The sequence below is a fragment of the Cavia porcellus genome, unplaced genomic scaffold (genome assembly GCF_034190915.1).
Source record: "Cavia porcellus strain 051 isolate PalLab524CR breed Dunkin Hartley unplaced genomic scaffold, mCavPor4.1 scaffold_5, whole genome shotgun sequence".
NCBI lineage: Eukaryota > Metazoa > Chordata > Mammalia > Rodentia > Caviidae > Cavia > Cavia porcellus.
This window is the reverse complement of record NW_026947488.1, coordinates 75994685-76012754: the sequence shown is the minus strand read 5'-3', so window position 1 is coordinate 76012754 and position 18070 is coordinate 75994685. Positions and strand designations below refer to the sequence as shown.

The 18070-nt window shown below is 34.2% G+C and overlaps 1 protein-coding gene across 3 annotated transcripts in view; it reads right to left on the bottom strand.

Annotated features, from left to right (window-relative positions):
- Tsc22d2 (TSC22 domain family member 2) overlaps nt 1-18070 on the bottom strand; it is a 51426-nt gene that overhangs the window by 7464 nt on the left and 25892 nt on the right. For all 3 annotated transcript variants that reach the window (XR_001202767.3, XM_003476774.4, XM_005006727.3), the window contains one exon: nt 408-459. Coding sequence is in view for 2 of the 3 variants with exons in the window: in XM_003476774.4 (XP_003476822.2) it covers nt 408-459 (52 nt within the window). In the remaining variant the exon portion in view is untranslated. The remainder of the gene's footprint in view (nt 1-407; nt 460-18070) is intronic.

Sequence of the window (18070 nt, the reverse complement as noted above, 5' to 3'; positions counted from 1 at the left end):
AAATATTTTTAAGGGGACAAAAAAATTGATAGCAATAACATGAATCAGAACCAAAAACAAGTCTACTGATCAGAGCTCAGTGAAATAACATCTATAATGACCAGAAGATGACGATGCTCTGCTGAGAACATATTGCTTTAATCACACATAGCTCCTCTAATAGCCCTTAATCAATGGCAATGAATGACATGTGGGACATTCAAATGGAAAAGTACGTACTCAAATGATACTTCTGGACTAAAAGTTCTCAGTGTTCTGGGCATTTCTGACTAAAACTTATCATCAAAAAATATAATCTGGCTAACTCCATTTAAAGGAATTAAGCATTTGCTATTTAGAACTGACAAAAATAGTGTTTCATACAACCCACAATCTATGAAATGAGAGGACTATAAACTTTTACTTACCATTGCTTGTTCTATTTTGTTGTCAATGGCTACACCACCTCCCCCAGACGCACTAGAAAAAATTAGAATATTTCATTAAGTTATTCCAGAAACATTTAACCTGCCTTCCAACTCTTAAAAATAATGTAGAAAACATTTGTTTCACTTAAAAACAAGCATCATAATTTGAAATAGCTTAAGTCTATTAGAACAATTTTAGTACTAAACTCTAATTTAAAAATGAAGGTCATAGTAAATGTATGACTTCTAAAAATTTTTGTAGGTCCAACATTTATAACTTGTCTATGATAGACATATGTATGCTATTTTAAAAGTAACACTCAATTTTATTCAGGTGTTTTTCCTTTAATAGTCTGAAAATGATACATTTTGTATGAGCAGTACCCTCTCATTTGTTAAATTTCATGAACCAACTACATATTTGATTTGCTTTTCATGTAGAAATCCTAGTGATTATTTCATTAAAACTCAGATGATGACTTTTCTTTTACACATTTTGTATTTTAATATCTGATGTATAGAAACAGTTTCTAAAAACAATTCAGAGGGCTTCTGGCAAGGCTCGTTAACAAGGAATTCAACATTCTGGGAGACTGACATTCTTTGATTGTAGACTACTTGCTGATAAAAATCATATAATAAGGCTTTTGGTTTAGACTAGTTTTTTTCTGAAAATAACTGTAAGTAGTCAATGCAGTAAATCTGTCCCAGATTTAAGTATCATCTTAGTATTTGTATGATACCAGAAAGTTGAATACATAATTGGTGTTTTATGTATTCTCCCACATACTGAGTAGTAAGCAAGCAAGAATCGATGGCCTCTTGGTGTTTTTATAAATTCTGAAACACAGAACTAGGTTTTTAATTAGTCTTGCAAAGAAAAAACCTGATACCTTACTGTTTTAATAGAGGAAGACCCTCAATATTATACAAGGTTTAGAAATATCCTGGTCAGTGCAATAGTGTTTTTAAGATCACAATTCAAATAGGTCTGCCTACAGTTCTAATTCTACTATTTACTTTCTTCATGACCATGACCAAACCACCAGTTTAACTTCCCTAGATCTCAGTTTCCCTCTGTAAAATGAGCAGGTTGGTGTTAGTTCTTCAGTGGTATTTTCATGTCTAAATTTCTCTATTATATACTTAATTATAGTATATTATTTCAGTTTTTCTTGTTGATATTTCTAAGATGAAAAAGGATTCTGCATACCTAACAATGAGGAAGGATATATGAATACAAATCATTAACAAATACTTTTTTATGTTGGGCCTTAATGCTTGTGGAGTGCTTGCTTAGCACATTTACTAATATTAGAATAAAAAGAAGAATGCTTGTGAAGAGCTGGGCAAAGACTACATTAACTATAAATTATAGGACAACTGTAAAAAACATAAGGCTTTAGTGTAAAGTTTGGTACCAGAATTCTTGCAAATATATTTATCACAAATATCAAGTGCATTTTGGCAAAAAAAAAAAAAAAAAAGTGATAAGAGTTAAATTTGCTTGAGATGCTACATTATACTTTTTATATTTTTATTTCTACCAGGAAACACTGAATTACTCTTAGTTACTTCATGACTTAAATGCATTCTATTCCTTCAACACATCTGTATTAAACAGAATATAATGTCAGTGTGTTGGATACATTAACAAGCAACTGGGGAAAAAACTAAAAGAAAACTAAAAACAGTTTATTTCTTTTTTTTTTTAGTTTGTTTTGATAATTAAAATCAGTTAGCAAGTTTCTAATTCCTTCTTGTACCCAAGGAATAATTAGAATGCTATTCTTTGAATGTTGATTTAACAAACTCATGTCCTGATTCTGATCTCTTTTACAGCAACAGAAGAAACAGGCTTGCAAGGTACATACAAATGGATCATGCTGAATATATGTACCCCTTAAAAGGTATTAATATTTCAAACCTGTTGAGTATTGTACTCTCACAAAACTACACTGGTCATACATATAATTACAATCAGTATAGTAACCTTTTGACTATTTTGAAGGTTCTTATTCAATAGTTCAATAATCTAGTGCAGGGGTCAAAATCTACTGTAGCATTTGGAAGTCTGGTAAAAACAGATTGGTAGGCTCCACCTCAGAGTTTCTGCTTCAGTAGGAATGAAATGGGCCCCAGGAATATGTATCCCCCCCCCCTTTTTTTTTGTGGGGGTGGGGGATCTTTTTGAGATAGGGTCTCACTAAGCAGTTCAAGTGGCCTTGAACTCACTTTCTAGCCTAGGCTAGTATTAAACTTCCAAGGATCCTCCTGCCTCCGTCTCCTGAGGACTGGGATTGCACGTATGCGTCATCACTCCTGGTTACACATATGTATTTCTAACAGGTTCCCATATGCTGCTGCCTGATCATTATTTGCAAACCATAGGCTTACACAGATGAAAGTCAAAAGAGAAAACACCCCCCCACCTCTTCAATTTTGTTCTTAAAACTTAGCTTGATATACAAAACTCTTCAAGACTTTGATCTCTGCCTGATATGATCTTTTTCTTGCTATATTGTCTGCCCTAATCTATTACTGTTTTACATAAGTATTTGCAATCTGTGGAACATACGCTCCCTCCTTCAGGTTTCCTAGACACTGCAGGAACTGCTCCCCTGCTGGAGATGATCACAGTTCCAATTCTTGTGGCTATATTTCACACCTCCCGCCGCCCCGCCCCCTGTATCATTTCTTGTTATGCCTTTTGATTTCATAGGAGTCAATTACTACATCCTTCCTGTGCTCCACTAATACTCATATTTTTGTTTTTTTAACAACACAGGACCACACAGTAGCAAATTCTGGCTCCTTCATATACTTATTATGTGAATACAGTAATACTTCAATTACAGGCAGATTGTACAATGAATTCTGTAACCAGAACTGTGAAAAGAAGTAAGTTCATGAACTGACGGACCTCTGTATTGGGAAATATTTTAACATTTACAGTTCTCAGCTGTTTCACCTAAAATAAGGATTATATACCCTAATTCATAAAGCTACTGTAAAGATTAAATGACTTTCTATAATATTTAGAATAGTTCCTGGCACACTGAACATGCAATATATGGTAGTGATTATTTTTACCACTACAAACACTGTTGAGTCTATAAGATAGAACTTCTTCAAGGATGATCTGTGCCTTGACTTTTGTGAAGAAGTGAACATGGCTGGTACCTAAGAGCTAAACAGCATACTACTTAAATGTGACAATAGTAATTATATTTAAAACGATTAATGGTTAATACTAGCACTTTAAAAATTGAGATGAGTCAGCAGGTTTCTCTGAATCAGAAGCATGAGTGTCACTTGCAACTTGTTAGAGATGGAAATATCTGGACACTCCCTAGACCCATGGGCACTCCTGAGATGGCATAAGGTGATGCATTTTAATAAACTTTCCAGATGACCTGGACAGAAACCAAGGTTTGAGAATCCTTGCTTTACAAAGCCAGCCAGGTTTCTAGTATTTGGTATCCTTAAGCAAGTAAGACTGTATTTCTTATTTCAAGAACCTAGAACAGGCTTTAAAAATAAGATTTCAATGAGGAAAGAAAAGTGTTTTCTATGGTGCTCAAAATTGATTTATTGATTTGGCTCTTTATACAAAAGACCAGTGGAGCAGAAGGAATGGTTTCCTTTCAATTTTCCTTCCTTCACCTAATATTACCTTTTTTTCTTTGTAACTATTGCATTTATCATCTCAAGTGTTAATGGTTAGATTCTGAATTTATGCTTTTTTAGTCTTCCCAAAGAAGAATATGTACATTGACAATTAGGTACTCTAAAACAGGCGGTAATAAGAATAAATCAGTTAGGCATGGAGGCATATGCATGTAATACCAACTACTCAGAGGGCCGAGGCAGGAAGATCATAATTTCAAGGCCAGTCTGGACAACTTGCCAGGACCCTGTTAAAAAGAGGGTGGAGGAAGGCCACTCAATGGTAGAGTGGTTGCCTAGCATGTGTGAGGATCTGTTCAATCTTTAGAACCGTGAAACACACACCCAAAATCTATATACTTTGGATTAAGGGGTATGTATCTATACACACATAACCCTCAAGCTAAAATAAGCGTATTTGAAACCCACTGCTATAATTACTGGCATAGTAACAAGGGGAAAATGAGGGGCTCAAAAATCTCCCCTTTAAAATTACTATTGTGGTTTCCGGGAGAACATGGCGGACAGATAACAGCAACTACCGGAGGCTCTCTGAAAAACTAGGCTCAGAAGCCAGGTATGGTGCGGACTAAAGAGACATAAGCAGGTGGAGTTATGCTCTGCTGACTCAGGAACGAACTCGGCTGAGAGAAACCAACTTGGAATGCAGTCCTGGTGCTAAAACAGGAACAGAAAAGTCTCGCTGCTGAGGCTGGACCCTGCGCCATTGGAAGCCGCGATTTGGGTTTCCCGCTGCGCAGTGGCTGGCTGCCTCTACATCGGCTCGGCAAGGAGAGAGAAGCGCGGAAACTCTGAGAACGGGAGTCTGCGAACGGAGTCTAAAACAGGACGGGCAGGGAGGCATGTTCTGACTTGTGGCGAGGTGAGTGAGAGAAACTGACACTCCACCACAGTTTGACTCCAGCGGACTTTCTGGGCCCGAGCAGTCCTGTGGGAGCAGGGCGCAGTGGCGACTCCAGCCACACATTCCCCTCTCGGGCGGGATTGGTGAAAAGTGCCTGGCCTGCGTGACGCTGCCGGCGGACCCCGTAGGCTGGCCCAAACCAGATCCCAGAGCCTGACGGAGGCCAGGAGGGGCGGGCCCCCGCGTAGGCTGCCTGGTGCGCAGCGGTGAGTGGGAACACCTAACCGGCGCAATTCGATCAGGCTGTGGCTGACAGGGAGAGAAGCTGGGCCTCTCATATAAGCTTGCATATATAAGGAACAGAGAATATGGGAAGAGGCAGCAACAAGAAAGGCTCCTCGGCCCCCAATTCTGAGAAACAGGCAATAGCGGACACCGCACCAATACACATAAAGCACCATATAGAGAGCCTCATAGACCAATTCAGGAATGAAGTTATCAACGACCTGAAGCTAGAAGTATGCAAAATAGTTAGAGAAATGCTAAGCCCCACCCAAGAAAAAACAGATGGTGGAATGGAAGAACAGAAAAAGAGGGGAGAATTGTTTGATGGAGAAAACAGGGAAAGCATAGAATACGTGAAGCAGGTTCAAAGGGACTACCAAGAAATTAAGAAGTCTATCGAAGACTGGCATAACAGCTTGAAAGAAACTAAGGACAGACTATCTGAATTGGAGGGCAGAATTGTAATATGGGAGAATGAAATGAAAAACTTCTTAAAAATAACAAAGAAACAAACAGCAATAATACAAAGACAAGAAGATGATAAGAGGATCCATAACTTAAGGATTAAGAACATAAAAGAAGAAGTAGGGACACAAACAAATGAACTACAAAAGCTACTCACAGAAATAATCCAGGAGAATTTTCCTAATTTAGCAAAAGGTAAAGATACTCAGATGTATGAGGCATACAGGACCCCAGCTACCTACAACCCAAACAGAGCAACACCCAGGCATATAATAATAAAAATTCCAGAAATTCAATACAAGAACAGAATATTAAAAGCTGTCAGAGACAAGAAACAGACCACTTACAAGGGAGCACCCATCAGAATTACAGCAGATTTCTCTGCACAAACCATCAAATCACGAAGAGCGTGGGGGGAAATAATTCAAGCTTTGAAAGATAATAATCTCCAGCCAAGATTGAGATATCCTGCACAACTGTCCCTGGAAATTGATGGAAAAACAAGGTGCTTCCAGGATAAAGAGGAACTGGGGGAATTTGCAACCACCAATTCAACTCTACAGAGAGCATTGCAGGATATTCTAAAAAAAGAAAAATACAAAGAATCCAGAAATAGTGGAGGCCACAACTAATGGAGCAGAGAACAAAGTGAAGAAGACAAACTGACAGCTACTGACAGAATAAGAGCTCAACAGAAATGAGGCAGAGAAGATTGGATGATAGGAACAGCTATTTTGGAGAAAATGACATCTTAATAGGTAATACTGATTTAGTATCATCTTGTTTTGAAGTCTCATCTAGCTTTTGTCCTTCTGTCTCCAATGGTCTAAATAGGTTGTATCTTACTGGATTTTATTATGTATGATAGTATAAGCAAAAACCTTTTAAAGACAAGGAGATTATACAGAAACCATTATTCATTTTCTGTTACTCGATTCTAAATTCTCTGTAATGCTGTCATTCTCTTAAATGGTTTTGCACTGTTTTGATATACTTAATGCTACAGTATACGAAGTTGTACTCAAGGATTTCAAGGAAAGAGACAATATGGTAACTACTTTTAGGTCAGGATTATCTGGTGGTGAAACACTATTCTGCTTAAATGGTTATGTTTTGATCTGTGCTGTTTTGTTGTTATGCCCTCTTTTATCTCAATCTCCACTCCATTATTTACTTTTTTAATACTTTTTTTAAATTTTTATCCTTTTAATTAAAGGAAAAAAATAACAGGATATATTATAGTAACCCACTTTGATTTTCCATTACCTTGATTTAAAGCCCTGTATTACTCTCACCATCTGGTTTTTAACTGATGTTCCCCTATTCTGTTTTGCTGGATAGTATCAGGTTCGAAAATTTAGGCATCAGCTGTGAAGATAATGAGATTCATTATAACGCCCATTCTCATTGACTTTTATCTACTTTTGAAGACCTACAATGTCTCCAATGGTTTGGTTTTGTCGGTTTTGTTCTTTACTGTTTTGTTCAATTGTATTATAACTAATGGTATAGGCAATTCTATTAGAGATAGAGGGAGGCATTATGGTAACCATTGTTGATCACCTTGTATTATGTTTTCACATTATCTATTATGTCCACCCTTTTGACTTGACCGATTCTGTTCTGTTATGTCACATTTGGTTTTACTCTCTTCCAAAAAAGTAATAAGAACCGTGAGAGCAATGAAACCCAAAATGTGTAATAGTCATTGTACAAAAGAGAGGAAAAGAAAGTGCTCTAAACTATATAACTGCATGTATATTTAAGTGTATAAGATAGAATATGATATCACAGAGTTTTATTGGATCATTGAACAGAACTGTTTGCAGTATCATTGATGGAATGTCCACTTTACAAGCTTTAATTTTGTGACTTGAACAATTATTTCTAAGATGACAATATGTAATCCATTAACTAGTAATTTCCTACTGTTCATTTTTTTTCTGCAAATCTGTATAACTTGTACCCTTTCTCTGCTTTTTTTTTCTTTTCTCCTTAAATAAAATTAAAAAAAAAAAAGCAAAAAAAATTACTATTGTGGTAAATTACAAGTGTTAATAAAGCCAAAGGTTAATTTTTAGAGAGAAATAGAAACAGAAAAGAGAAATTTTCTGTTTATTATGGACTATTCTTTCACAATAAAATTAAACCTTGATAAGCATTTTCAGATAAATCGAAAATTGTAGCTATGGAAGAAACAAATAGCTATGGAAAGGAAGATATGAATATTTTTTTCTATATGACAAATTTTTATTTTCTGGAATTGCTCCCAAAATAACAAATAAGCTTGAATTTAGTGTTTAAAATAAAGCCGTTGCAATCATACACACAAGAAAAATAAAACTCATAGTATCAATGCAGCAGTAAGAAAGGTTGCCTTTTCATGATGTTATGAAAACTTTTTTTAATTTGTAGGAATGTGGGCAGATACCTCACAGCTAACAATCCAAATGTCTCTTCTTTTTCCCAGTATACATATTTTGACTACTTTATCTACTACAAATGCTAGTTAACAAAGCAACAAAGTAGAGGAAAATAAAAATGAATGACTTTCTACTTTATGGAAGATACACACTGTTCCTGACACCTTACAACAACAGGCTTGAGGAATATTTTCATTTTACAAATGAGTGAACTGAACTGAAGCCAATGCTAAGAACAAGATTCTAACCTAGACTAATGCGAGAACAGTCACATTTTCTTCCTAATAGTAAGTCTGTGAGGGGAAAAAAAAGCCACTATAGCATATAATGTTGACCTAAAATAAATTACAAGTTGTAAAAATGAAGAGCGCTTTAAGCACTAAATATTAGTTGTGAAACCATAAATATGGATCGAAAGATTAAATTATGTTCATAATGCGCCATGTATCTTATCTAGTGCATTCCCAGAAGTCCAGCTCTGAGAATAAGGGAGTCAACCTCTTAGAAAAGGTACTTATTTGGTGATCTTTGAGCAGTCAGTATAATGTGCCTATTTGCTAAGATCTAAGATGTTTTGCTAGTTTGTTAGAAACAGCTTAAGATTGATCTTAAGACTGTATGTATCTGTAAATAGAAAACTACAAAAAAATTACAGTTTTTCAAAGACCCTTTTAAAGTTTCCAGTTAATCATCTACAATCTTCATTCTCCCTATTCCCCAAAGTAAGAGATGTAATAATATTTTGCCTGTTCTCTAAGAAATACATTTTTTTTTTAAAAAGGAACTAGTTTTTTTTTTTTTTTTTTTTTTTTGTCTCAGGACCTTGAGCTTGCCAAGCAGGCACTGTGCCACTGAGCTCTATCCCTAGCCCAAGAACTAGGTCTTGCTGCAGTTCAGGACATGGTAAATTCATAGTAATACTCCTGCCTCAGTCTTCTGCATGCCTGAGTTACAAGTGTGCACCACCATGCTTAGCTTGTTTGATTTTTAGAGCATATAAGTTGCTGATTACAAGTAAATCCAGTTAGTCTACAGTTTAGCAAGCCTATGAAGGTTAAATATAGTAAGTTTCTGATTTATGAATGAGTTCTGTTCTAGGAGAATATTCTAAGTCAAATTTGTTTCTAATCCAATAAAGTAAGTCTTACACAATGTATCTGTTGTGAAAGGTCACAACTCAGATATTTTTAAGTCAGGGACTTAACTGTAATTTTTAAAAAATCCACCAATTGTTATATAAGAGGGGACTGAAAAATATTTACAACACTTAAGTGCAAATTATAATTCTTTCAACAGTTTAAAATTCATATAGAATTACCTCTGAGCAAATACAAACCTTTATAGTTAATAAAGTATTAGATGAAGTTAACAGAATTAAGGTAAGAACTAAAGATTTTATGTATTTTGATTCTACTAATGTACAACAAATACCATTTTATGATTAAATAACCCCACAAAAATGCCCCATGAAGATTTTTATTAGTAGTAACATAAGTGATTTAAAAGTTATAACTTAGTAAGAGCAAGCAGGTTTAAAGTAACTAGCCTATGATGAAAGCTTTAAGAGCTATTAAAAACTAAAAGAAATATTTACATGATTGGTATTTATCTGTTTCACAAAAATCTTGCTCAACAATATACTTGTATATTTTATATTTGTAGAGTTAATTTAGGTCCAATTCCTGGCACACAAAAAAAAAGAGGTTTAAAAAAGAAAAAAGGGTACATGTTGTGGATTGTATTAATGTCAACTTCCTGGCTGACAGTGTATGCATCATGCAATTATGTTCTTATTGGGGGAAATTAGATGAAGAGAACACAGGCTGTTTTATAGTTTCTTGTGAATCTACAATCATTTTAAAAGATTTTTTTTAAATTAAAAAGATTCATATGGTAAAAAAATAAACTCAGAGTGTTCATAAAAATGTATGCAACAGATACAAAGCCTCTATTCTAGCTTAGACTCCCCCTTTTGTTCAGTCAACTATTTTGTTTGTATGCAAGGAATTAAAATTTTATATAAGAATTTCATTAAAACTTTGGAGTAGCAGAGGCTTAATTGTATTCCTAAAAATTTAGAAATATCAAAAGCTTCTTGAAGAATTCCCCTAAAACATAAGATTTTTCTGGAAGCTAGTAAGACCAAGAAGCCCAAAACATTTCACAAGATATGAAAAAAATTTTAACAAAAATATAGATTAAAACTGTAATATCACTTTTTAACACAGATATCTTACTGTACCCTCCTCCCTTATTTATTTATTGATACTGGACTTTTAAAACTTTTTTAGAGATAGAGTCTCTAAGTGCTAAGCTGCCTAGGTTGGGTTCAAACTTGTGATCGTCCTCCTGCTTCAACCACCTAACATGTTGGGATTACATGCACCACTGCACCTGACTGCTTTCTTTATTCACACTTTGAACTATCAATCCTGTATCTTAGTTTATTCTATAGCTATTTGTATATATACAATTATTACTCATTGCAGCACTTTTTTAATATTGAGGCTTCTATCAATGGGAAACTGGTTAAATGAATGGTGGAATGGTTGTCCATTCAGTTGAAATATATATATCTATTAAGATTTATGAAGATACTTTTTTATGTATTGAGATAGAAACAGTGTATAAAAATAATATATATTGTATTTGCTTCTGTGTGTACATAATTAAATTGTGAAAGGACACATACACACGCTAAGAATGTGGTTATATGGGAAGGTGGGCAGATAGAAATGGAACCAAGATTGCATGGTGTGATAAAATACTATGGTGAACGTCAATTTAAAAAACTGTATTATAGTAAAAGACACATGGCCATTAACCTCCCTCAAAACACCTGCCCTTGTTTTGAACTTAGCCCATTGTTCTTTACGTTTTCTGAAGCAGTTCTGGAAGTTCTCTTGTGTCTTTAGTTGAGTTGCTGTGGCTGCCTCAGTATCTTGAATTCATTCAAAACATTCACCTTTCACAATCATTTTGACTTTGGGAAAAAGCTAGAAGTCACATGGTGTCAGGTCTGATGAATAAGGTGAATGAGGGTACACAGTGATGTGTTTATGAGGCTGATTTTTTGTTGGCTGGCACTTGGCAGCAGCATTAACTGTGTTTATCACAACATGTAAACAGGCATTCATGAAAAAGGACTTCCAGAACTGCTTCAGAAAGTGGCAAATGAGAATATGTGTATTAAAAGTTAGGGAGAATATTCTGAGGGCAATTAATAACAAAGTGAAAATTAATACAATAATTAAATAAAAAAATTTAATATTCATAAGAATTTTGATCAGTCCATGTTGGAGAATACTGAAAAATACAGTATAAGATGAAAACAGGCCTTGAAGGAATCATTACTGTACTTAGACAATGTAAATTCATAACATGAAAAAAATGGCAGACAGGAAAAGTAATAAGGGGAGAAACAAGGAAGAAAGGAGGGAAGACCAAGTCCACTTTCTCTAGGAACTATTTTAAAATTCTGCAATCAATCTAAGTGATATTTGTGATTTATAAAACTCATGTCTTTGATTTAACCACCTAACAATACGGTACCAGTAATGTTTATAATTCCTAGTACAGTTACTCCTATTTATTCAAAGACTCCATTAAGTATAAAAATCTGTGATAAATATCTGACAATAGGCTACATAAATATACACAATAAATATATTACAATAAAATTTTATTTCAGTCCATGCCTGTAATTCTAGCAATTCTAGTGAAGAGGATCACTGTGAGTTCGAGGCCAGCCTGGGCTACACTGAGTTCATGGCTAGCCTGAACTGCATAGTGAGACCAGGTCTCAAACAACAAAACAAAACAAAAATTCCAAGGAAGGTATAGACAAAAATTAAGATTACCTTCTTTACATTTCTAAATTAAGGTATTTTGAGGTAATCATTCCATGATTTGTCAGTAAAATTCTGATATATAGTAATTATTTTTTCTTACAGATTTTTCTACAAAAAATTTAATTTGAAAGCTGGCTGAACTAGGGGCTGGGGATTTAGCTCAGCAGCATAAGCACCTGCCTTGCAAGCAGGCGGTCGTGAGTTCGATCCCCGGTACCGATAAAAATAAAAAAAAAAAAACAAAAAAAAGAAAGCTGGCTGAACTAATAAAACTCTATATAAAACACTGAAAGATGCAAGAATTTAGTTTGGAAAAACTGAAGACTGACACAGAAGTGAAATCTGTACAGCAATATCACCATGACAATCCAAATATTCCAAATAACCTAAAAAGATTAATTAATAGCCTATTATTTCAAGTTAAATTACTTAAATGGTATAAGATCATGGAATCGTATCCACTCAAGATAAACTGGCAGGATGAAAAGATTATTTTGAGTCACACTGAAATAAAAAGCGTGTGAGAAAGGGATGGTTAAGAATGCATAGAACTCTTGAAAAAGAGTTCACTGTACTATTTACATAGCAGCAACTGGTAATTTGATGACAGCATACTAATGGAGAATAAAGTATACATACACCAATGGGCTTAAATCCAAATTAAAAATGACACCATAATGCTGAAGACTATTTCTTGAAGATGGGAAAATAGTATATGATTGTCAATTACCTAGACTTAGGAATATAGTGCTGCCTCAATAGAAAAAAAGGCAAGAGGGATTAGAAAGAAGTTCAAATTTTGCCAATTAATTTCTAACCCATAACACCCAACAAAAACCTAAATAATGTAATTATACTAGAAAGAAATAAAGTGAAGTGCATATTCTAAAACCATTCTTTTAGTTTGCTAGGATTGAAGCTAATGGTTAACCAGCTTTGAAAAATGTTATAATTTAGGGACTGAAGTAAATCTTATTCTAGTAAAAAAAAAAAAAAAAAAAATACATTTTCAATACCCGACTTTCAAATGTCTTTTTCCTTGAATGTACAAAATTTAAATTAAGGAGAGATATATCCAGTACTTTAGAATTAAGCTGGGTTAAAAAAAAAAGCCTTCTAGAGAAAGAACTATGATTAACATATTTTATACAAGAGATTAACTCTCCTTTAAAAGAGTAGTAATAGAAATTGTTTCCTTGAGGAATTTTCTGGTTTATGAAAAATTAACTGAATAAGAAACTTAAGTTTTGTTTGAAATGTGAATCCCATTGAGAAATACAGAAATACTGCAGAAGATGGGTATCCAGATCTCCAGAACCGTATCTGGCCTAGAAGTTTAGATTAAGAGTTGGTCAGAAGTTGGCAGATGGCTAAAATTGTGGGAAAAGATGACCTTGTTTGAAGAGAATATGGTGTGCACCTGTAATCCCAGTCACATGGGACCCTGAGACAAGTTTGAAGCCATGGAAGGGAACATACTGAGACCCTCTCTCAAAATGAAAAAATGTAACAGAGCTACAGCTAAGAGGTAAAGTACTTACCTAGGATGCGTGAGGTCCTGAATTCAATCTCTAGCATGGGATGTTGGGGAATGCAGAGTAGAATAGTAAGTGGGCCCAAACTACTGGAGAAAGCCACTGTATCAAGAGTTAAGGAATAAGATGGGCTTGGGAAGAAACTATCCTTAGGGACGCTATTTATTCCTTTTATCTCACACTTGCTTCCTCTTTCTTAACTGTTCTACTGGTATATTTTAGGTAAATATGATCACAGTTATCATAGGGAATTTGTACCTGTACACGATATAACTTTTTTTCCCCATTCCCCTAACCTCCCTTCAGTCCCAGTTCCCCTTCCCACTTACAACAGTTGTCTTCAGTTTTTCTTTGTTTTTAACTTTTCCTTTCTTTTTTCCCCTCTCCCCGTTTTCCCCATTTAAATATTTTTTTCCTATTTCACAATACCAAACACATTTTAGTCTTTATTTGTACTTTCGGTTTCTCACACCAAAGAAACAATGTGGTATTTACACAAGGGTGTGCAATTTATTTCACTTAGAAGTATGGTCTCAAGGTGCATCCATTTACCTAGAAATATCTCAAATTTATTTTCTTTATGGCAGAGTAGTACTCTGTTGTATTTTAAAAAAACCCCATATCTTCTTTATCCATTCACCAGTTGATGGGCATTTGGGCTGTTTCCAAGATTTGGCTATTATAAACTGTGCCACTATAAACATGGATGTGCACATATCATTGTGGTACGATGCTAAAAAATATGGAACACTTCATGAATATGCATGTCATCCTCATGCAGGAACTATACTAATCTCTATGAATTGGGCACTCATGCATTCTATATACTATTTCTTTTGACTAAAGAGTTTTTCTTTTTTTTCTTTCTTTTTTTGTCTTTCACTACTGGCGATTATAGCACTGGACTACATTTCCAGTTCTTTAAAAAAATGTTTATTATTATTTTTTATTTTTAAGGCAGTCTGTTGCATCAGTAAGTTGCCCACATTGTGCTTTCACCTGTGATCCTTTTGGCTTAGACTTCTGTAATCCTAGGATAATAGGTGTGTGCCTGCCACCATTCCTGGTTTAGCACTCATTCCTGAATAAATTATCTTAATCTTATTTCTACAATGAAACTTGATGAAGGGAAAACTAGACTGTACATCTGTATACAAAAGCCAACTATCAATAAAAAACACATCAGTAACTTTTCATCATTTTATAGCTAATATTTTCATTTATGCTTATTTCTTGAAGGTAAAGAGAAAGCCTAAATCCTGACAAAATATATGGCAAAGTACAATTATATTAGCCTAGTCGTCAGGGTTACCTAACTAAAATTCAGTTTTATCCTAGGTTATTACCTAATTCTCCTTTATTATTTTATGTCCCTTTCTAAGTTATCTGCAAAGTCCAGAGATAGTAATAAAATGAAGATTTTCAAGGGCGTTTCAAAGTAGGGTTAAACCCAGAATAAGAGTATTATAAGGTTTTTAAATTGACAACTTCTTCTCCTTTAAAGATCATCACCCCTTAAATGAATACAGTATTGGAAAATATTTGATTTTTACTTTAATAGATCAATGTTTTGCAGTTGAGACATTTAAAAATTGCTATTGACTTAGGTCTGAACAAAGAAACATTTTCAACAAACTTGAAAAAAGTGTATATATTTGAAAAGTAAAGGTGTCCTGTCAATTTACTATCACTTGGTTTATGTCCTCTTTGAGCTATACTTCATGCTGGGGTCAGACATTTTGGGACATAAAGAGCTTGCCTCTCAGCAGTGTCTAAATGAAAAGCTTAATTCTCAAAAAAAAGAAAAAAAGTGTTTAAAAGCCATTTTTAAATCTGAACTACCCACTTATTAGTGGGGTGGCCCTCACAAGTCAACAGATTGAAACCAGTCAGTCTCATTTGTAAAATGAGGTTGCATTATAACTATCTTAAAAAACAGTTATAAGGGTTATGTGAGGTGTGTACACCCCAATTAGTTCTATTATTTGGATCAATTTGGACTTCCATACTTCACAAGATCTATTTTCCTAGTGTAACTTATGATACAAATTAAGTAAGAGATAACCTCCTGAGGCAATGAAGTATACATAAAAACCAATTATCATTAGTTACTACAAAACACATTCTGTAGTTATGTCTTACTCAAAATAATTCTAATTATATTATAAATATATATGGGTTTCAGTAACGAATTAGTGGAATATTAAAGACAATGCAGTAAAAAATGTATAAAAGATTGTTTTGACTTCAGACTCAAATTTTTAGTAAGGATATTAAACATGTCATTCCTGTTGATTGACCATTAATAAAATTTACCAGTTCCTTTAGGTTCTTAGAGTTTCACTGCTTAGAATAAACTATTCTTAATTACTATGGGAGGTTTTTTCCCAAAGGCCACTGAATTAATTTACTTCAATAGAAGTATTTCATTCAGAGTCTCAGGTTTTGCTTTAAGTTACATAAAATTTCAACAATCAATATTATCAGATGCTAACAAAAAAACTGGAATGAAGTGTTGCTTTGCTTTGAAAGCATTTACTATCCTAGTAAGTCACTGCTTCGGAATTTCCTAGTTGAAAAAGAGATTTTGGTGTTGAACAAAAAAGAAAAATATAAAATACCACTATGATGAAAATCTAAGGAGTTATAAGCATATTTTCAATCTAGCAGACTGTATTTAAATAGGTACAATGTTGGTAACAAAGTGTTTAACATCTAACAACTTTTCCATCTTTCAATCTAGATCCATGTCTTTAAATTCTTCTAAATAATTATATAATGAAGAATAAGAATTTTACATTTGTACACATCAGTTTGTATAAAATCTTTCATGATGAATTCTTCATTTACATCATCACCTGAAATTTGTGACATTAATTTAATTTAGAGGTAAGACTGCTATCTGAAGTATTATGTCTCACCTGTATTTTCTGTAGCCCTCTTACTTTGTCAATCTTTTTTAAACAGATGAAATGTAAAAGAATTTCCACAAGGATCTATGTTTTCTACCTTTTGAAAAAACATACAGCTTCACTGATCTTTTATTTATTTTTCAGTGTTACTGAAGGCATTAGATATAGGAAGGTACTGTTCTATCATAATGAAAACATACTGTAAGGGTGATGCAAAAGATAAGGCTCACAGTTGAAAGCTGAGGGGAGGATGGTGGGCCTATGCTGAGTCTTATCAATAGTCTTCATTTCTCTAATTTTTCCATAAATTATTTTGTTTTTGTTACCTTCATCAATTCTTATCTCTGGAATTAAATCTTAAAAGTGGGAACTATTTATCAAAGGATTTACTTATAAAACTTTACGTATAATATTAGACATTATTTAAAGAAAAGTATGAAAATATAGTATAACTTATGATATTTAATATATTACCTAATTACAGTAAAAAAATTTATTATTTATATGGTCCTAGAAATTTAATCCAGGGCTTTACACATGCTAGGCAAGTGATCTCCCACTGAGTCACATGCTCAGTCCATTAATTACGTTTTATAACTGGTGTATAAACAGACATTATTAGTTTTAGCATGTCAGGACAATGATATGAGAAATTAAGCAGTTATTTAAACTCTTAGAAACTAATAGAATCTATCATTGGAATACAATAAAAAATGGGCAGATCTCAAGAGACTTTTATCTCCTTAATAAAGAGAGCTTAGGGCTGGGGATTTATCTCAGCAGCATAAGTGCCTGCCTGCCAAGTGGTAGGTCGTGAGTTCGATCCCAGTATCCAAAACAAAACAAAACAAAAAGTGTAAAACCAGATGTAAGTAACAACAATTATGAAAATGATTACTGGCTTTTTACTCTCTATTTTTTGGTATCGGGGATCGAATTATTGACCTCACACTTGACAGGCAGGCACTTACACCACTGAGCTAAATCCCTGGCCCTACATCTGGTTTTATTAATGAAGAAAAAAATGTAGTTTGTCGATGACACAGGCAACTCAAATAAACAAAAAATGAAGGTTTTAAACATAAAGCTGAAAAAAACCCCCCAGGATTTTTTTCAGGTAAACATCACTGGAGGTTCAAATGGTAGATTACAAGTTGGAAGGTACATTGTAGGCATGACTCAAGTGAGGGACAAGTTGTTTTTAATAAAGGACTAAAGTCATATGCAACTCAAAAGTTGTAATGCCAGGCTCAGAGGATAACCTCTGAGAGCCAGTAATGAATAAAAGGGTTTAGATCTAAAGACATACCAAAGCTTGAATTCCAACTCCATCCCTTTTAAGATGACTTACACAAGCTATGTAGCTTCTCCAAAGGGTAACAGTAGTAGTATTAGGAGTCAGAAATAATCTGTAGGTCTAGCAGACAGTAAATACTTAATATGTTGACTACATACTTTGTACTAGTTGAGTGATCAAACCCTAAATATCACGAAACATTAATTTAGGATTTAGGTGATCTGGCTTCTACATTTTTTTTTTGTCTTTTGAGAAAGGGTCTCCTTATACAATTCAGGCTGGTCTTGAGCTCACTTTGTAGCCCAGGCTGGTCTTGAACTTGCAATGATCCTCTTGACTAAGCCTCCCAACTGCTGGGATT